The sequence below is a fragment of the Solea senegalensis genome, linkage group LG4, assembly GCF_019176455.1.
Source record: "Solea senegalensis isolate Sse05_10M linkage group LG4, IFAPA_SoseM_1, whole genome shotgun sequence".
NCBI lineage: Eukaryota > Metazoa > Chordata > Actinopteri > Pleuronectiformes > Soleidae > Solea > Solea senegalensis.
The window spans coordinates 374413-396991 of NC_058024.1; the positions used below are offsets into that span (position 1 = coordinate 374413).

At 40.1% G+C, this 22579-nt stretch overlaps 1 protein-coding gene across 1 annotated transcript in view; it reads left to right on the forward strand.

The window, feature by feature from the left end:
- tafa4b (TAFA chemokine like family member 4b) overlaps window positions 1-21869 on the forward strand; it is a 30678-nt gene extending 8809 nt beyond the window's left edge. Inside the window, exons 4-5 of the mRNA XM_044023199.1 lie at window positions 16804-16928; window positions 20958-21869. Of these exons, the coding sequence (XP_043879134.1) occupies window positions 16804-16928; window positions 20958-20969 (137 nt within the window). The 3' untranslated portion in view covers window positions 20970-21869. The remainder of the gene's footprint in view (window positions 1-16803; window positions 16929-20957) is intronic.
- The last annotated feature ends 710 nt before the right edge of the window (window positions 21870-22579 follow it).

Consider the following 22579-nt stretch of genomic DNA (forward strand, 5'->3'; position numbering starts at 1 on the left):
CCACTCTGCAGTGTCAATCACAGTATATCCAAGTAAATAAATAAATGAGTAAGGTGAAGGTGCTAGTATATGTTATATATATATATACAAGGTGGTATAGACAGATATAATTTACAATCCACAGTGGTTTTGTTTTTTGTTTTTCAGTTGTAGGTGATAATTCAAACATTGCACGGAGGAAAAACCTGTTAAAGTTCAAAAATATCCAGACTAGAAACACGTCAGACACTTTGATGTAATAAAGTTGTCCAGCAGAGGGTGCTGTGAGGTGCCTTGTTGCTCATCAGAAGAAGACAACAGTGACGATATGTTGTTTTGCGGGTGACTTATTTTAAGATTAAGTCTCGCGAGATTTTAGCGGATGATACAAGAAATGGCATCGAGAGATTTTATTCTATCGCGATTAAGTCTCGTGTGACCACCATAGTCTCGTGGGATTTGTGCAGAGGATACAGGAAGTGGCAATGAGAGATTTTACGACTCAGTATGAGATCTTGGACCCTCTTGACATGGATGGTTTGCCCTTTCAATTAATGTCTCCGATATTTCAAACGACATGAATCGGAAAATCGGAGGTTTTTTGAACCCGGCTCTTCTGTGTTGACGTAACGTCAGACAGTTTCGGGTCGTGTTTTTTTTTTTACAGACGATCGTGTTCCACCCACTTGTTTGCTGTGAAAGCTCCTGCCCAGTGTCACTGACCCCCATCATCCACAGATGCTCCGCTGAGATCACACACACACACACACACACAGTGCGTCAGCCAATCACGCTGCATTAGCCTCCACCAGAGAAAAATACACAGTTGTCTCAAAACATGAGTGGGCGCCAGTGAATCTGCGGAGCACACGGGTTATCCAAACTGACTCCACACAACACCACACACACGAGGGGTAAGGAAAACAAACATGAAGAGACTGTTACTGTGGATTCATGTCATTCATTCACTCATTTTCCACCACTTTATCATCCACATGAGGGTCACGGGGGGGAGGTGGAGCCAATCCCAGCTGACAGAGGGCGAAAGGCGGGGTCACATCCAGTCCATCACACACATTTTGTATAAGTCTAACCTGCATGTTTTTCACTCATTCATTCACTAATTTTCTACCACATGAGGGGTTCGGGTCACGCCCATTCCCATTCACTCTCACATTCTCACCTACGGTTCATTAAGAGTGTTTTTGGATGGAAAGACCAAACGGGATCCGAACTGGTGACCTTCTTGCTGTCAGGCAACAATACTGGCCACTGTGCCACCATTTCACACACAATCAATACAAAGAATCAAAGTAATCCATAAAACAAAAGTAAAAGTTAGAGTGTGGTGGTCTCCTCCAGAGCAGGGGTGTCAAACATACGGCCCGTGGGACAGAACCGGCCCACCAGAAGGTCCATTCTGGCCCGCAGGATGACTTTGTGTAAATGAGGTAATGTTATATTTTTCAGCTCCAGATACCTGCGACTAAACTGCGTTGTGCCTTTGTAATGCACACGTGTAAAAGCAAAATTTAGACATAATATTGTTCAAATTTCACTCGTTTTTCTCAAGAAATTTCAGGTGTTTCATGTGTTTTGTGAAAAGTTTCTTTATTCAACATAAAACAAGGGAAACATTTGAAGTCCTTGTTGTTTTCATGTTATTATGCTAATATGTGACTGGTCCGGAACAGTTGAGGTCACATTACGCACGGCGTGAACTAACATGAGGGGGGACACCCCTGAGACGGTACAGTGGTTTATATTTAATCAGAGGAGTAAAATGTATGGAATTAGATTTGTGTCAATATTTTCAAGCAGAATAAATATCGATTTAATCGTTCAAAAATATTGTATTTTATTGTTTGAAAAGACACTTGTTTTTTGTGCCGTGGTTTTTTGTTTGTGGGCGGGCCTTAGGAAGCTGCCTGCTGATTGACTACTGAGTTTTGGAGTGACAGCTCAATGGACCGGAAGTGGTTGCAGGTTTGGAGTCGCTGTCCGTCTGGAACTCGTTCCCCAAGTTTTCCCGTCGACATCCGACAAAATAATTGTAATTATCTAACGTTTGTCAGATTGTATTGAGTGACTCCTATCGACCTCTTATAGCCTCGACTTTTCCTAAATGTTGCTACTGAAGGAACTCAGAATTTGGTAAAACTGCTTTCTCCTTCTATGCAACTGTGGACATGGAACGAGCTGCAAAAAACATCTCTTCACTGCAGACGCTGTCTTCTTTAAACACCTTCAAAGGCGTTTGTTTTATGGAGCGTCATGAAAGAAACATGTTGAAGGCTTGGGATTAGGGCTCTTGTTGGTTTGGTATCTCCTTTAACTGCTTCCTTTTAGCTTTGATACTGTTGTGAGTTTCATATCTGAAATCGTTTGTGCTGCTATCTTGATCTGGACTCCCAGGAAGAAGAGATCTTGTATCTCAATACAACAGACTCTCAACAAACATTAAGACATTAAGAACAGAAAATAAACAATGAGCAGAATAATGACAGGGGATGAAGTCTTAGTTGTTTAGCATGATTTATGTTTTGTGACAGTGAACCCAGAAAAAAACAACGACAAAGGACGACAAATACACAATATTAGCCCCGTTTATGTGACGATTATTATGTGTCTCTGTCATTTCCTGCAGGACTCAAATGAACCTTGATTTAGTTTTCATTTTGTAGTTTCTGGCTGGTGTCTGAGATTGTCAGTCCCGCCCTGATGAGTTTCACCTGCGCTGCGAGCGCTTAATCCAGCCTCCTGAGTCTATTTAATCTCTGTGTATGTGGGGTTATCTGTTCAGTTTTGGTATATTGTGGTAAACTGGGTTCTGTATGGGTTTGTTGTTTGATTCTGGGATGTTTTTTTTTTGTTGTCTTTTAGTTTAAGAAAAAACATCCTGCGTTTGGTTCCTCTCTAAGAAATATAGCAAAAGCAGAGGTTTCATTTTAAGAACACAGAGAGAAATGGTGTGATGTCACGCTCAGTGATCTTCTCTTCTAACATTAATGTGTTCCTCTATGCCTTTTAATGTTGCAAAAAAGGACCTTTTATACTATGTTTATTCTTTAACACCACCATTATTTCCCCACTAAGGGTCAATTTCTTACTATTCTTTCCATTTTTGTAATAAGAAAATCAAATTTATAGCTTGTGTGCTTTGAATTGTGCATGACTGACACAGTCAGAGTGTCAGTGTGAGCCACACTGGTGTTGCAGTTCCCGCCTGCAGCCAGTAGACGGTGCTTTTCCCATTCGAATGACTCCACGTCTGACATCACCACACAGAGCACAGTTCGTCTCAGCCACGATTTTCACCCAATAAAAGAAGTGGAGTAGATTTGTTGTTCAGCCTCGTTGATGAGTTCCCGCGTGGGGAACAATCACTCGATAATGATGAAACTCAGGGAAGCAGAGCAGAGATGATTGGCTTTGTAATGAAAACTGGGATAAATAAGGAATCATGTGAGCGTGTGTCAACCTTTCAGGGAGGAGGCAGAGTGCTGCTCCACTGCTCCACTGCTCCTGCTTTTGTTTGTTCACTTCAAGGATTTAGAATTTGCTAAAAGAAGGGAATGACACTGATGACTGTCCTACTCTCACACTCCATTCAGATCACATTCACTTATCGTGTGAGTCGTGCTTGACCTCTGACCTCTGAGCGCTCGAGCTCCTCTCTCACCTTTTGTGATTTTGAGCTGTGATGGAAAGAGAAATCCCCGTGCAGCGTAAATGGAGTTCCATTATTGATGCCGCGGCTGAAGCGGGAGTAAATGGGAGCAGGGCCCATTACTGTGAGACTAACTTTCTCAAGTGAACTCCATTCATCACCGTGTTTTCTCCCCTGATTTCTCTTTTCATTAATCACAAAAGCTACTGCTTTTGTTTCGGGCTCCGTCTCCCTTTTGTTTTCTGTTGGAATTAGTGGTGTTAGTGTTTTGTGTGAATGAAGAGGTGGTGATTAAAAAACAAAAGCGTGAAGAGTTTAACCCTCTTATAACCGTCGTGATAATCGGGACGCCTGGATTTTATGGCTCTAGAATTGTCAAAAAATGTGCTTCTGCTTCCTTTTCCCAAGATAACTTTCACTTCTTATTTATTCAACCGCACTGGAATCTTTGTCTGTGATTGGACGCTCGTTCTGTGGCAGTCCTGAGGTTCTACTTGTAATGACACAAGCTTTATTTCTGACACACACACACAGATACATGACGACACTACTCATTATTACACTTTATGGAAATGAGAACAATATAATTAGACAATACACACCCAGTTCACACTGCTTCCCTCAGGGAGGCGCTACAGGAGTGGGAAATCACACACAACTCACAAACATAAAGACATTAGACTTCTAAATAATGTTAAAAGTTAACCTGAAACCAAACCTACAGCCTCAAACTGTTGTATGTTTATTTTCTTAATTTAATCATTTAATGTTGATCTGCTTTGCAAAGGTGAAGAATTTCATTTCATGGTTGTTGTTTTTTTTGTATATATTACAATAAACTTCTTGAATCTTGGAAGTGGGAGTGACCAGTGTTGCCAACTTAGCGACTTTAGCAACCTCTAGCAACTCTTTTGCAATAAAGCAACTATATCTAGTGACTTTTCCTGATGTGATTGGAGACTTTTGGAGACTCTGACGTGAAAGTGTATGAATCACTCGATCTGTAAATGTAAAATGTCTTTGTCTAAAATACATTAAAAACTCGAAAGAATAAAGTTAATTGGTGGTTCTAAATGTATTTAGACTGTTTTTTTGATTAGCTTTGTCTTTTCCTCTCTCCTACAGCGTCTTTTATAATTACATACACACAGCAACTTGGGAAAATTAGGTGATGATGTCATTTAGCGACTTTTTATTGGATCAAGCCCATTGCTCAATTTCCTTAGTGAGGACTTGGCAACACTGGGTGTAAAGTCACCCACACGCTGGAAACACAGTAGTATCTTTGGCTAGCAATAGGTAGCGATACCACTTCCATAACAAATGCTCTACGTGGTATTTTGCTGTCTGTGGTTAAAAATTAAACAGTACTATGAATACGACAGATTTACTGTGAAATAAATACAAAAAGTGCTATTTAAGGTAAAACTAGTCGTGTTTGTATGATGGCAAAAACAAAAAGTCCGACTTCCGACTACAAACGCAACGCAGCATTAGTCAAGTAATGTTCTCGCGCTTCACTCGGGTGGAGCTAACTGCTAAGCTAACATGTGAGTTCTCTACTTTGCCATAATATGTGGTGAAGGACCTGAAATACGTTGGCCTGTCACATTTCAGATGCTCTGTTGTCCTGTTTGGACGCTTTAGCTTCTATTCTCCATTTTCACAGCAAAACAACATAGAATTCACTTTGTTTTTCTGATTAGCCAAAATGGCATTCAAAGTGGATCTAAGGTCCAGCTGCGCTCACAGCGGCCTCTGCTGGACCTGACTGTAATTACCTCAGATGGTCTGTGGCACTTCAAGGTTGTATTTTGAACAGTTTTTTTTTTTTTTTTTTTTTAAGGTTTAAAGTGAGAAAAAAGAGTTGAAACTACCATGGAATAAATAGTGACAGGGAGACATTTTGAATTTATTGTATATAAATTATTAATTTCCCATGGGAATTTCTTCTTTCTGCAGTTTTTCATGATGTTCCTCACTATGTTGACTCCAAATGAAAAGCCATAGCGTTCCACTTCTTATTGAATCGCACAGTTTGACGTATGATTTGCGGCAGTTTTCTCAAAGTCTCGGTACAGACTTCGAGCGGAAGAAGAACAACAAAGAAGCGTGATAAATACTAGAATATGTGCATTTTCTCATTCCACACATTGGAACGCCCAGTCATGCTTAGTACTTACCACAAATAACCACATTAGACCACATGAGTTACACATTTCCATAAAAACCCTGGTGGTAAAGTGTGTTTAGGTGACGGAGGACGACAGGGATGAGCGCGGTGGCCGTGATGAAAATGGCAGATGAGTGGATTTGGTTTGCTGTGAAATGTGGTCACGGACAAACTGGGTTTCATTACCGGCCAAAGAAATCAAGTTTTAGTGTTTGAGCTCACATCAACCTTCTGTTGTTTACTGGAATATCTGCTCTATTGTATGCTGTGTGTATGTCATTGTGTCTCTAAATGTGTCAGTGTGTGTGTGTGTGGAGCTGTTTACTAGATATAATACATTTTCTTCACTATTGTTTGTCCTTGTGTGTGTGTGTGTGTGTGTGTGTGTGTGTGTGTTACCAGCCCCAGAAATGAAAGAATATCTAAACCAGGCGCCTGAGCGTCTACTTTGGTCAGTACAAATGGGAAAAGTCAATATTTATTGCGGAAAAAGCAATTGTTTAGTTGGGGTTGGAAATCAGCTTCAAATGATAGATATTGCAAGAATTGTTTGTTCTGATATGGAGCTTTAAATGGCTGCAAGTTTGAGACCTCAGATCTAAACTTTAACCACTTTCAAATAGATTGAAATGACTGGTATTTAGGACAGTAGAGTAACCCAACTATTTCCCTGTGTTAAAACAGAGCCATGAAAGAACTGCCAACTTGTGCCAAATACAATGGACATTTAACAAGTACGACTTGAAGTAGACTCAGTTTAAGGTTAACGACAGTGCAGATGTTTGTGGGGTAAAAAGGGAACTGTGTTAAAGCGGTTTACTTCGCTCTTAAGTTACCTGTTACCTCTGCTGGCTGTGAAGTGGCTGTTCTCTCAGCTCTTTCACTCTCAGCACGTTGTCGAGGACGTTGTTTCTTTACGTGGTTGTTGCCGTCTGACGTCTGTGCCTTATCGTTTTTAGGCATGACTTCCTGCTACACTCTGAATCGACTACTCTGGCCTCAGTTGGTTCTAATAGTAAATAGTGTGGTTATGGTGAGTTAAAAACCACTTTAGAACTGCAATGGATAGAATGTGCCCTATAGATGATACTACCATATCTCTGCCTTGGCATATCGTCATCAGTTGTCCGTAGTTCAGTTTGGTTCAGTTTGGAACAGTTTGGTACAGTTTGGTTCAGTTTGGAACAGTTTGGAACAGTTTGGTTCAGTTTGGAACAGTTTGGTTCAGTTTGGTTTGGAACAGTTTGGTACAGTTTGGTACAGTTTGGAACAGTTTAGTTAAGTTTGGTTCAGTTTGGAACAGTTTAGTTCAGTTTGGTGCAGTTTGGTACAGTTTGGAACAGTTTGGAACAGTTTGGAACAGTTTAGTTCAGTTTGGAACAGTTTGGTTCAGTTTGGTACAGTTTAGTTCCGTTTGGTACAGTTTGGCACAGTCTGGAACAGTTTGGTTCAGTTTGGAACAGTTTAGTTCAATTTGGTTCAGTTTGAAACAGTTTGGTTCAGTTTGGAACAGTTTGGTTCAGTTTGGTTCAGTTTGGAACAGTTTGGAACAGTTTGGTTCAGTTTGGAATTCAGTTTGGTTCAGTTTGGAACAGTTTGGAACAGTTTGGTTCAGTTTGGAACAGTTTGGTACAGTTTGGTTCAGTTTGGTACAGTTTGGTTCAGTTTGGAACAGTTTGGTACAGTTTGGTACAGTTTGGAACAGTTTGGTTCAGTTTGGAACAGTTTAGTTCAGTTTGGTGCAGTTTGGTACAGTTTGGAACAGTTTAGTTCAGTTCAGTTTGGAACAGTTTAGTTCAGTTTGGAACAGTTTGGTTCAGTTTGGTACAGTTTAGTTCCGTTTGGTACAGTTTGGCACAGTCTGGAACAGTTTGGTTCAGTTTGGTATAGTTTGGAACAGTTTAGTTCAGTTTGGAACAGTTTGGTTCAGTTTGGTACAGTTTAGTTCCGTTTGGTACAGTTTGGCACAGTCTGGAACAGTTTGGTTCAGTTTGGTATAGTTTGGAACAGTTTAGTTCAATTTGGTTCAGTTTGGAACAGTTTGGTTCAGTTTGGAACAGTTTGGTTCAATTTGGTTCAGTTTGGAACAGTTTGGTTCAGTTTGGAACAGTTTGGTTCAGTTTGGTTCAGTTTGGAACAGTTTGGTTCAGTTTGGAATAGTTTGGGTCAGTTTGGTTCAGTTTGGAACAGTTTGGAACAGTTTGGTACAGTTTGGAGTTTGGACAGTTTGGAACAGTTTGGTTCAGTTTGGAACAGTTTGGTTCAGTTTGGTTCAGTTTGGAACAGTTTAGTTCAATTTGGAACAGTTTAGTACAGTTTGGAACAGTTTAGTTCAGTTTGGTTCAGTTTGGTTCAGTTTGGAACAGTTTAGTTCAGTTTGGAACAGTTTGGTCCAGTTTGGTTCAGTTTGGAACAGTTTAGTTCAGTTTGGAACAGTTTGGTTCAGTTTGGAACAGTTTAGTTCAGTTTGGTACAGTTTGGTTCAGTTTGGTTCAGTTTGGTTCAGTTTGGAACAGTTTAGTTCAGTTTGGTTCAGTTTGGTTCAGTTTGGAACAGTTTAGTTCAGTTTGGAACAGTTTGGAACAGTTTGGTTCAGTTTGGAACAGTTTAGTTCAGTTTGGAACAGTTTGGTTTAAGTTTGGAACAGTTTGGTTCAGTTTGGAACAGTTTAGTTTTCAGTTTGGTTCAGTTTGGAACAGTTTGGTTCAGTTTTTGGTTCAGTTTGGAACAGTTTTCAGTTTGGAATAGTTTGGGTCAGTTTGGTTCAGTTTGGTTCAGTTTGGAATAGTTTGGGTCAGTTTGGTTCAGTTTGGATCAGTTTGGAACAGTTTAGTTCAGTTGGTGGTACAGTTTGGAACAGTTTAGTTCAGTTTGGTTTAGTTTGGAACAGTTTGGTTCAGTTTGGAACAGTTTGGTTCAGTTTGGTTCAGTTTGGAACAGTTTAGTTCAGTTTGGAACAGTTTAGTACAGTTTGGAACAGTTTAGTTCAGTTTGGTTCAGTTTGGTTCAGTTTGGAACAGTTTAGTTCAGTTTGGAACAGTTTGGTTCAGTTTGGTTCAGTTTGGAACAGTTTAGTTCAGTTTGGAACAGTTTGGAACAGTTTGGTTCATTTTGGAACAGTTTAGTTCAGTTTGGTACAGTTTGGTTCAGTTTGGTTCAGTTTGGAACAGTTTAGTTCAGTTTGGAACAGTTTGGAACAGTTTGGTTCAGTTTGGAACAGTTTAGTTCAGTTTGGAACAGTTTGGAACAGTTTTAGTTCAGTTTGGAACAGTTTGGAACAGTTTAGTTCAGTTTGGAACAGTTTGGTTCAGTTTGGTTCAGTTTGGAACAGTTTAGTTCAGTTTGGTACAGTTTGGTTCAGTTTGGAACAGTACAGTTACTGGGACAGGCTTGTGTTTGGACTGACAACAGTACCTTCACCTCTTTTAGACGATAGGGACTGTGCCCGATGGCCACGTCTGCGAGATGCGTAGTGTGAATTGTCGTACAGGTGCGACAACAATGCACAACAATGACATGGAACATAACACAGCAGACAACAGTGGAGGACGTCCAGCAGCTGTGTTTTTCAAGGCGTCAAACGTTGTATGAGAACAGGGGAACATAAATGGAACGGCTGAGGCTTAGTATGGTACTTTTCTTAATGAAACGCCAGAAATATGTACCTTTCTGTCCCGAACTGAAGCGCTCACCTCGGTGGAAACACGGCTTCCGTTTTTGAGCATGTGAAATTAAGCAGGATTTAATAGTTCCCAGCTCCTTCCCGCTCCTTGTCGTGAATTGAAAGTTCAGAGGAGATGAAGTTTGTGTTTTATGTGGAGTCTGCTGGTGTGATCTCACATCTCACATTGTATTCACAGATTTCTTTTTAAAGCATTGTTTCCTGCATAGCATATGGATTTGGGTGCAAACTTGTGTATTTTTATTTCTGGTGACGTGATGTGATGTGACACATGTCTTCCAGCCAATGAAAAGAGAGGGTTTTTTTGTAAAATACCTGCAGTGATTGAAACTGCATGCATTCCAGAGGTGTTAATTAATTGCCATCAACTAAAGTGCACTAACAATTATATAAACACACCTGCTGACAAGAGTCTGAACTATTCTTATTTATATTTTTTAATTTGACGACAATAGTGTGTAAAAAATCACACTCAATTCACATTCTTCAGATTACAGATTAAACAGATTCAAACACACACTCAAACACACACTTATGCTATTTGCTCATCCTTTACTGAGCCACAGCTCAATAAATGACAAAAGAAGCAAATTTAATACCAAAGAAGTAAATAACATCTATTTTTACACTTGTGAAAAAAAACAAAAAAAAACATTGGTTTTGTAGGTATTGGATAGGAAATGTAAGACTTTATGCCACATTTGAACTTTTTTTTAACAGATTTATTATTGTATTCTCACAGAGCTGAGGATTCTGGGTGATTCTAGTGTTGTTTCGTTTTTGTTATGAATGAACTAGTTATGAATGATGTCTTCATGGATGGTCACAGACCGTTACAGACCTGCAGTTTCTTATTTAGTTTATTATTATTATTAGAATATTCTATTCTTATATCACTTTTACCAAGTGCTCAAAGACGCGCTCCATAAATGTGAAACAAGAGAATACACGACATTAAAATACATATAAAATGAAGCAAAACATTTTAAAAATAAACCAAAGAGGAAAATGACATCCGTCCATCGCATTAGAAATCTTACTTTGTCCATGTTCTGGAAAATACATGCTTTTGTGGGTAATAGATAGGGAACGTTTGATTTTATGCCACGTTTTTAACATTTTTACAGAACCAGGAGTGTATGAGGGAATGTTAGAATATTCTATTCGTATAACTATGAAATAATAATAGAAGCAAATCCAAATATTTAAACCAAAGATTAAAATAAGTAGATTTTCTCTTAAAAGTCATCTGAACTCTCATGAAAGGTGTTTTCATGTATGACTGTAAAAAATAAAAATAAAAAGCAGAAGAGCGGACCTGCAGTTTTAACTTTGTCCACTTGATGTCACAAACATTACAACGACAGTGCAGGCGTTGTTAGCAGCAGCAGCAGCAGCAGCAGCAGCAGCAGGAAATAAAGCGCAGCTTTGTTGGGCTGAATGCTCATGCAGCTGACGCACACACGCACTCGCTCACACATACACAAAGAGAAATGAAAAGCTGTAACCCATCGCCGGCGTTAACGCTGAGTGACATGTGTAAGGTGTGCTGCTGGATTGACGTGTTGCGATGGCAGGAGCAGAGACAGAGCTGTGGGCAGCCTTGTAGCAGGAAACCACAACAGACCTCATTTAGAGTCGACTTGAACCGAGGGAATTGAATAGCCTCGGTCCCTTGTGTTGCCTAATCACCTGCACCTTAAGCAAAGCACTGTCTAGACATGTTTGCTCTCATCTGATCCCTGAACATTGGAGAGAAAGAACTTAAAAAGTGAGGGGTTTTTTCTGGGTGCAGAATGAGTTGTAATAAGCTAATAGTAACTGTGATGAAACTCCTTTTAATTAGCATATATGCAACCTTTGTGAATATGAATGTAGACTCTAAATGAGACTGATGCAATTAGAGCCATGGTGAGAGGTTCTTCATGTGTTATACACATTGTACCTGCAGACTACACATACAGTATTTTCTATTTCGAGAAACTTGGCAATTATTCATTTTCACACGCACTAAAGAGTTCACAGGACAGGTAGTGCAGAGAAGAGTCATTTTAACAGCCTAATAATGCTCTTCCAGGGTTTGGTGGAGTTCACTTTGCAATTAATGAACAACCTAAAGTGTTGATGAATTCAACACCTGACTTTGTGGACAGTAAATATGTAGATAAAGCCAGCAGCTGCATGGTTAGTTGACTTTCAGAAACAGCACGACTGTATCCGTGCTAATTCCTCTGGCTTTAGAGGCGCTACTTCTTTGTCTTTGAATAAATGAGCTAAGAATAATGAGCTATTTTTCACATTGGCACTGGCTTTATATTTGTTTATATATGATACTGTAAACTTAAAGGCAACATCTGGTCGTTTGACTTTTAGGAAAGAACGTGGACACACAGGAGTAGCTAGCATGGCTGGTTATTAATTAGGAATTGTTCACATGGTGCTAGTCGGGTACTTATTTGGGCAAATAAGCAGTTACCAGTTTCTCTTATTGCTAGTTGCTTTAAACAGTAATTATTAAGAGTGTCACAATCTCGATTGTAAATCTAATATTGATTGAAACGACGTAGCATTGAAGTTGTAGCCATTGTAGCACGACTCACTCCTGCTAACATGAAGCTGCTGCCAACTAATAGCAACCATGACATCTGCTGATTTGGGCGACACATTGACCGAACTCGAACCCACTCCCACTTCTCTGAAGTCTACGTGTGTAGAAATATTTTGCGTTCCCCGCGAGTTTTGTAAAACTTCCTCAAAATTCAACTTGTGCTAAAGCGATAATTAGCGATATAGACGTGTTTGTAGCATCAGACATGAGACTTTACGCAGTGGTGGAAAACCCCGCATTTAAGCATTTCCTAACCTAACGAAATGGGAACTAAACATGAAATGGGTTGTCATGATTTAAAAGCAATGATCCTTTTAGACAAAAACGAGTCTAAAATCCAGAAAAGTTTGCATCAGGAAATAACCTGAAAACACTGGGTTGTAGCTAGCATGACTGTGTCCATGCTAATGTGAATGGCTTTAATGCACTTGTTGAGGACTTTTTTGTCTTTGGACAAATAAACTGTTGTCAGTTGAGTTTTAGGAAAGAACGTGGAAATGCTGTATACTAGTTAGCGTGGCTGTGTTTTTGCAGATCAGGGTGCAGATTCAGAGGTGTTATTTGTGGATTTAGTTTGTCTTTGGACAAACATGGTAGTAGCTTTGTATTAATAAAGTAAATCTGTAGCTAAAGCCATTATTTATTATATAAGCTGAGGTTTACAAAATGATCTGGACATTCAGGCTAGTAGCTAGCATGGCTGTGACGTATGATTCAGGACTTCTTTTGTCAATGGACAAATAAAATAATTAGCTCTTTTTCCCATTGGCAGGACCTTTCAATTCTTTGCTCTTGCGGATGTCTTTGGTTGTGTCAGTCGTGGGATTTTTTCTTTGGATGAATACGAGAAATTAGCGTGTTTTTTTCACAATTTTTTTGCACTTGGTCCACATCAAGATGAAGGTTATCACATCTTGATGCTCCAGATATCACTCACTCACTCACTCACTTATCTTCTACGGCTTTATCCTCCACATGAGGTCGCTGGTGGCAATTCCAGCTCGAGCTGCAGCTAACGATTAAATTCATAATCGATTAATCTGTCGGTATCGATTGGTCCAGAAAAATCAGTGTTTGTCAAACCTGGAAATGATGATGTTCTCAAATGTCGGAAATGATTCAGTTTGAAGGATTTCTTGTTATTTGGAGCTAAGAAACCATGAAATCGATTATCAAAATAGTTTTGATTATTCAAGTAATTGTTTAAAGCCCTAATTCCAGCCAACGTAGGGCAAAAGACGGGGGTACACCCTGGATCCATGCAACCATGCAAGGGTCGGGGAACAGAAGTCGGCCCCTCTCACCAGGCGCCAGGTCTGTGGAGAAAGGTGCATGGGGCCACAATTGACTACATCTGCCACTGTTACTGTCCATTTTCAAAGGATGTCACTTGCAAAGACAGTGACATAAGGCTTCATAATTTACAGTTATATACACCAAATGGGAGCTCCACCAGCTAAGGCCAAGAACCTCATATATCTTGAGAAGAAAGCTTGCAAACAGAGACATTTATGGGCCATTTACACAATAGCTGACCTCATAGTTACAGGGTGAATCAATCTAGCATCCGTCACTCTCTGCACAACTACAGTAGGTCATGGTTCTCCAAATTGATGATCTCACAAGAAACAAGTCAGGCAATAAGCACTCATGTAATCTCTTTATCACTGACCTGTCGGGACCTGTCTGTGAGACCACAGGACACCACAGGACACCACAGGACACCACAGGACACGGTTCCTTCTCTGACACCACAGGCAGGTGCGTGTCACGTCTACCCCACCCCGCTAGTAAAACATGAGATGAGCTGCAGGGAATGCTAACTCCATAATAGCACTCACAGGCCATGGCCATTAGCTCTAAATAACACTCCCGCCGTGCAAAGCACCGTTGTCGACACCATAATGGCCACATTAACGAGCATTACACAGCCATTGGTTTTTAGAAGCGCTTACTGCCACTGAGCTCATGCATCATAACAATGTGTTCAACGTCACGTCTTGTGATAGCTGTGAGAGTTAGTTTTTCTTTTCTTTTGTGGTGACTTTGCAGTTTGGCACTGCTCACAACACGTTTGTTGCTTCTTTTCCTCTCTGTGTGTTCGTCTCCCTCCCTCTCTCCTCTGCTTCTCCCTGGGTTCGACTCGGTCATCCTCACACAGCCTCTTCACTCACAGTTCCACTTGTTTTTGCTTTTCCACGAGTGAAAGTACCTGGTGTCTGGTGCTGTGTTTGCTGTGGCGAGGTTCTAAGCGAGCTAAGACGATACTAAAATGTGACGTCAACAGACTGTCGACCACTGATTGGTCAGAGAGTGACGTGAGTGGAAGAGTCACACTGAACAATGTAGGTCAGTTTAAAAGACTTAAAAACCCTGAAAACATTTTAGCAAAGGAAATCTCAATACTTAACAGAGGAGTCTGGTCCAATCCAACTTTATTCATAAAGCACCTTAAAAACAACCGCTGAAACATCAGAGACACTTCCTATATAATATATATAAGACATGTGACCTAATAGACCTAAGAACAAACAATAAAATACTGTAGAAAATATAAAAACAACACAAATGAACAAGTCATACAATAAAACTATAAAAAAGATTAAAAATGTTTTTTAAGATGCGTTTAAAAGGTCTGGTGTATTTAGCGCAAGCAGGAAACAGTAATGCAGGAAGTACTGAACGATTCTTTTTTAATGAACTGATTCTAATGATTCTGTACACTGGAAACCACTTCTTTACAAGTCACTAGTTTGCATGTGTCGCAAGACCCACCTGTTCAAACTGGAGCACTTAATTGCATTTATTTATTACAGACCGCCTTTATTTGTTATCTTGTTAAAGTGTCTTTGAATGATCGGAAAAAAAACCTATAAAACCTGATGTGTTTGAGGTGGTACTACAGTAATGGAAAACGATACCAAAGAGTCATTATTATTTTTGTTATTACTATTATCATTATTATGATTATTATTATTATTATGATTATTATTGTCGTTATTCTTCTTCTTCTTCTTCTTCTTCTTCTTATTATTATTATTATTATTATTATAATTATTATTATTGTTTAGCCCTGCCTCCCGCCCTCCTCTCTCTCTCTCTCTTATAATTGTTGTTACTATTATTATTATAATTATTACTATTTTAATTATTATTATTATTATTATTATTATTATTATAATTACAACAATACTAATAATTATTATTATTGTTATTATTAATATTGTTATTATTAGTATTATTATAAGAATTATAATAATAATAATAATTATTATTGTTTAGCCCCTGCCTCCCGCCTCCTCCCTCTCTCTCTCTCTCTCTCTCTCTCTCTCTCTCTCTCTCTCTCTCTCTCTCTCTCTCTCTCTCTCTCTGTCAGTGTTTCTATCTTCCGCGGTGCTCGAGTGGATTCGTCCATGTTCTTCTGCATAATGCAGTTGAAAGGCCATTTTTCCTGCCAATCCCACACCTCATCTCCTCCCTTCATTGAAAACAACGGTCACCAGAGATCATAAAAAAATTCCCCTTCTACGTAAACACCATCAATCCTGCAACCAAATGAAGTTGGCTCTATCTCTCCATCCCTCCCTCTGTCTTCACTGGGAGACGGGAGGCTGTGCGGATGATGGATGGAGCGGGGGAGCTTACATATTCTCAGCTGTCAGACTGTCTTCCATGGAGACAGGGGGTCAGATGATCTGGTAGATTTGAGTGTCAGCTGCCGTTGTCTCAACACCAGATTTACTGTAGATCAGGCCAAGTTCGGAGGCTGGATCTCATCCATTCTCTTACACCTAAATATGTCTACAGCATATTGTCATTTCATTATTTTAACTCTAAATCTCCCCTCTTTCAATCATGTTTTCATTTTTCAAAGACGGAGTCGCAATATTATTCATCAAAATCATTGTTTCTCAGGATGGTTTTGTTTTAAACGACTACTTTATCATCTTTTTCTAGTTTATGCAAATGGTGTAATTATCACCTTTGTAGATTACACCAGGGGACGCAGAGTTACGAAAGAAGAGGAAACTTTGCTTAAAGTATAGGAAGCATCTTATCTGCACACACACACACACACACACACACACACACTGGTTCTGTTTTCGCCTCCAGGATTCGAGGTTACAGAGAGTGAGACGTTCATGTGTCTTATTTCCCTTGTTCTTTCTACTTTCATTTATTTTATCTGGCGGATTCCAGTTTCCACGCCAGGTTCAAGATCACATGGGATTACGTTAATCTGATTAAAATGAAAAACACAGGTAGCTCCTCAGGTAAAATCCCAGCAATCGCACTGCGGTGGGAAAACGTCGACTGCTCAGAACCTGAGGGACTGAGCTGAACCGAAGCGCTGGATCAGCACTGTTGCCTTCGTGTGATTGTCGGAAGCTAACGATAGTCGTCACCGCACGTGTTTTTGCAATTTTAATAATGTAGTAAGAAGTACTACCTTATTTTTGCTTTCATTTTGTCATATTTAGCACTTTACATTTGTGTTTGTTCTTGTTTAAAATGGTTATTAAGGCTGTTTTAATGTGTGTTGTTGATGAAAAAGACCGCATCACACTGATTTTCTACATGATGATGGACACTTGTTTTGTCGTGATGAAAACAACAGTCGTGTTGTTGTTTGTTTCACTAACCTGGTCTCTGTCTTCTTTCCCTCCTTGAATCTCCATATTCTGCGTCAGCCTCCATCGTAGCTCAGAAGTGGTGGTGCCAGATGCACCCGTGTATGGACGGGGAGGAGTGTAAGGTCCTGCCTGACCTGACTGGCTGGTCCTGCAGCACTGGCAACAAAGTCAAAACCACCAAGGTGAGAAACAAACACGACAAGTTCAGGTTCCCAGAACGTTCCGGGAACATTCCCTGAAGGTTCCTTTACTAGGTTGTCCTGTGGTTGATGTGGAAACTTGTCCTAACGTTACTTTGTCACAACGTTCCAGAACGTTCCTGTGCCACAACCTTCATTCAACCTTTACAGAACCTTCTGGATTTATTTAAACACACACACACACACACACACACACACAGAGTCAGTGGACTCGGATTGTCACGCAGAGTTGTTAGCGTTTATTTATGGTTGAGACAAAAGACTAAAGTTATTGTTACGCTGAGGAGGAAACAATTAAAGCCTCATGAAAACACGCTGCAGCATTTATGACTGCAATAAAATTTCAGACTCGCCATCGTAACAACATCCAGTTTTTCTTTACTAACTCTTGTTGAACTGTAACCACTGATAACTCGAGGAAAAATGTTGTGTGATGCGTTCACTGTCCCGTCGTAAACGATAAAACCCTGTTTCTAAACAGAAAAACCACTTCTATTTACACCTTATTTTCATTAAGCACTTTAACGCAGCCTATTTTATGACACGTTCCGCTGTAACGACGTGAAATGACCGAACCCGACATGAGCCCAACAATCATTTCTGGATTTTTGTGCGTGTCCTTTTTGCCTCCCTGTCTCTCTTCCTTTTGAATACATTCATGTGCACATTTTAAGCGTGTGTCACCTCACACGTTCACTTTGTTGCCTGTGCCGTTTCCTCCGCTGTGTTGTCTACATTTATATCTGACCGGCCCAATTATCGCGGTGGCTTTGATCTCCTCTAATTTGTTGTGTGTAACAACAAAGCTGAAAAAACAACAACATAAAATCCCCCCGAGGCTAAAGCAGTGTCCAAAAAGAATAAATAAAAGTCTAAGTAGGACTGACCTTGATCTTCAACTGAATAGATTTCTTTGTCTGTGAAACATTTCGGTTCAATTAGTGAACGAGTGAACGCACGGAAGCTGTGAGACTGACACAGAACTGAACTGGACGTGGCTTCAGGGAAGCTGCTGATGCGCCCTGTGTCCACCAGGTGTCACTAGAGAGGGGACCGTATGAAATGAAGTAGGAAATGTGCATTTGTAGAAGAAAGTTCATAATGCTGAGTCACCTCATCCGTGCACGACCTGCCTTCCAATGAAATGTCTTGACCACAGTTGCCACCACAAGAGGGCAGCATTCTTCTCCGTTCATCGTCAGTGGGGAAAATGTCAAACATTTAAAGAAAAATATATGAATAGCACAAAAAGGTGAAAATTTTAATTTCTTTAGAGTTTTGGAGTTCTTCTTCTATGAAGTTTAACGGCAGCTTGCATCCGTAATGTTGCACCACTGCCATCTTGTGGAGCGAGAAAGCTCCTACACTATCCAGTCGGTCATATTCATATTGTTTGTTTCCATTTTCTTCTTCTTAATTTTGCATCTCATTTTCTGAAAAAGAATAATAATCAAAGCAGAGATGAGTGGCTTTTCACACCACACCTCACACTGTTGACCTTTATTGTTATTCTCTCACAGAAGAAGAAAAAAACAAGTGATTAGAGATTATTCTGATGTCTATTTATTTAAAAAAGAAAAAAGAGTTTGTAACCACTGCTGCTTGAGCACAAGCATTTCACTCGATGTACTGTATCTGTGTATGTTACCACGTGATCTGAGGTCATGTAAGTCCAAATTTAAATATTGCAAAGGTAGTTTAAAACTAATTAACAAGTAATCTGCAGGAAAAAAAAAAAACCAAAACAAGAGATGGAACAAGCAAACACCTCTGTGGTCTGTGGTCTGTGTTCCCCACACACAACTGCTGTGTGCGATCATGTTCAACTGACACTATTCCGACGAGAAGAGTTGATTTTAATGAGGCTCCTTCACGGCCCCTTTGTAAACTGTCCAAGTGTGAAAGTTAATTTGTGGGAGTGACGAGCGCACATGTGTGTGTGTGTGTGTGTGTGCGTTGTGGGACGGAGCAGGTGCAGTTTATTTACAGGTGAAATATAAAAAGAGAAACAGTTGTGAAGGAAGCGGGAGCAGGCGCCGTAAGAGTAATTGCTCGAGAGATGGCAAAACAGCACAACATCTGTCGCATTCATTAGAATGCATTATGGCCGGGGCCTTCCACACAGGCTTTACAATTAAGAGTCATAATTAAATTGGTGAGTGAGACAGACTGAGGAACAGCAGCACTGCTGGGCTCAGTCACATACAGTGGAATTAATGACCCTGGGCCTAACACCAACACTGGGACTGACAGGTGCAATTATCCTCATTCTGTTGCACGATGTCATTTCCTTCACTCCTTCTTTGTCGCCCTCCTTTTCTTTCCCATGTCTCTCTCTCTCTCAGTTTTGTTTCTCCCACCGTGTCTGCTTAGCTGATCAACAGCGAGAGGAATGAGGGAACCGATGGCTGACTGCATCTGTGGACATTAATTGTGCATTTGCGAGGTGTTTTGGGACCAGGGAGCGGTTACTTGGAGACTTGGTGGCAGATGTCAGTGGAGATAGTTGCAGTGGGACTTCGATTCCCTGGCAACGGCTCACGTAGCTCCACTCCCTCGCTTTCGTTATGTCTCTCTTTATCCTGCTTCTCTCTCTCTTTCTCTCTCTCTCTCTCTCTCTCTCTAACTCACCTCACCACAATGATTTGTATCTGTCCGGCTCGATTTCACTCCCACACAGTGTAGGTGTGCTGTAGAAGGATTCATAGATGAGCCTGAGTGAGGCAGAAGAACACGGTTTAACGAGGAAAAGCAAACGCTCTGCACTTTAAGATATTTATATATACATATACATATATATATATATATATGTATATGTGTAGCACATATCCTGGGCTTCAGGGACTGGAATATGATTTATTTATTTTTATATATGAGTGTGTCTGTTTCTTGTAAACATGCATGGATTGAGTTTGTTGATGTAAAACAAGCTCTTTACATCTCCAATTATGTGCCATCAACTTACTGCCCATGTAAAAGAAATGTTTTTCTGTTCCCAATCAGTCTGTCGCCTAGAGCGACAAAAACTAAATGTTTTCAATCCAAATGAAAAACACAGCGAATAAATAAATGGTTTACAAAAAGAAGGCATCAAGAACAAACATGTTTCTTTCTGACTATCCATGTATCTAGCTATCCATCTATCTATCCAGCCAACTATCTATATATCTATCTAGCTATCCAGCTAACTATTTATATATCTATCCAGCTAACTATCTATATATATATCCAGCTATCTAGCTATCTCTCCAGCTAACTATCTATATATCTATCTGGCTATCCAGCTAACTATTTATATATCTATCCAGGTAGCTAGCTATCTATCCAGCTAACTATCTATATATATCTATCCAGCTATCTATATATATCTATCCAGCTATCTAGTTATCTAGCTAACTATCTATATATCTATCCAGCTAGCTAGCTAACTATCCAGCTAACTATCTATCTAGCTAACTATCTATATATCTACCCAGCTATCCAGCTAACTATCTATATATCTATCCAGCTAGCTAGCTATTCAGCTAACTATCTATATATCTATCTAGCTATCCAGCTAACTATCTATCTGACTATCCAGCTAACTATCTATATATCTATCCAGCTAGCTAGCTATCTATCCAACTATCTATCTATATATCTAGCTAGCTAGCTATCCATCTAGCTATATTGCCCGAGTGTAGACAAACTATTTTCAGGACAGCGAGTTGAAAGAAACAAAAATAAATGGTTTACAAAAATAAGTTCTCAAACACAAACATTTCCCAGTTTCTGTCTGTCTGTCTGTCTGTCTGTCTGACTGCCATCGACTTAGTGCCCAAGTGTAAATAAAAAGTTTTCAATCCAATGAAAAGGACAGTGACTCCAAAGTAGCAAAAAGAAAATCACTATTGTGACCTGATTGGCTCTTTCAAAACAAAATATTCACTTTTGCAAGCGTGAAGTGGGACACGGAGTCTCTCCATGTAATTACATGTCTGCTCTTCATCTCTGGTGTTGTTTCTTTTTTAGGTCACACGATAGCAAGAGAGCCACCGAGCCTGAAACCTGAAACTCTCCATGTGGAAAGGAAGGATGACTCATACACTTAGAGTGTGCGACGAGGGGAAAATATCACAGGGAAGGAACCACTGTCAGACGATCCATCACAAAACAATGGGATACAAATGTGCTCATCACAAACTGTGTACACTCGGAACACAAACCAATGGACTACAATAATGGACACCCAGGGTACGTCCGGACACAAAATGGAGTCTACGACGGACAACGTGTGACTCAAAAAAAATGGATTTAAAACATTTCAAAGTATATATTTCAACAAAGCATTTGTGAATGAACGCTGCGTTCAGAGTTGATGCTGGAGGACAAAAATGATGAAACGCGATAGCAGCTCATAAACTAGCAAATTAGCGTCCGATTGCTCGTGTGGGTCAAGTTGCACACCATGGAGACTGTTCCAATTAGGGACTGCAGCGTAGGATCACAACAGCGTATTAAAAATTCATGTATGATATTTGCACTAGTTGAAGCCGTTTGGGAATGTTTTGTTTTTCTAGATTATCTCCCATCTTTTGCTGTGGATGTCACATCAAGCTGAAGCTGAGCATTTTGTAAAATGTCTGACCGGACGTAGATAAGTATATATATGTACACACATACATATATCTATGTAGAAAACATTGCCCCACGTTTCCTCAGTAGTTATTGGTTAAAATGGCTCTGGTGATTGAGCCTCACTCACATACAGCTTGGTACAATATGAACTCTGGAAAAAGAAAAAAAGTGTGATTCATCCGTCTCATTTTTGACCAGGAACGTTTTCAAGCTCAGCCTTCCAACTTATATCTCTTTCATGGATTATAATCTGTGACATCTCTTATGTTCACTGTTAAAACGAGGCCCATAAAATGTTCAAACACAGAGGACGACTTGTTGTTTCACATTCTTTTGGAAATGTTTGCTTCTCTCTTGTCAAACCTGAGGTAATCACATACCCCGGTATATGCAGTAGAACAGTATTTCTGATTTTCACCAGAGGAAGCTTGCGTACCACTGGTGCTACACGTCCCCCAGTTTGAGAACCACAGATTTAGGGTCTCGTAAAGGGCCTTGATTAGATGTGGAATGCTCCTGTACACACACACACACACACACACACTGTCGATCCACATCGACGCTTCAGTGACATTCACTGCAGTAATTGCCACAGATAATGACAGTTCAGTGTGTTTTCATTGTTACTGCACAAAAGTACAAAAGCAAACCACCTCCAATCGTCTGTTCTCTCGCTTTCTTTGAATCTCTTGTTCCACTATCTCTCTCTTCTGCTACACGGCATGTCAAAACCAGAGATGGAACATTTAAAATAGTTTTGACACGCTGTCCCATAGAGTAGATCTTTATATCTCAGTGGCTGCTGTTCTGTTCAGGCTCTTGCCTCTTGTACTTTCTAAATCCATTTTTCTCCCACAGACATATATCCAAGTGCAAAGTATTTCCCAAACTGTATCTGTCTGCCTGTCTGATATGTGAATGTGTTGGGTCAGTGTGCCCAGGGGTCAGCCCGCTGGGGGCTGCTCCTCTGCGAATGAGAGCTTCTGCTTTCAGACGTGCTGCTTTGTGAGCTATGA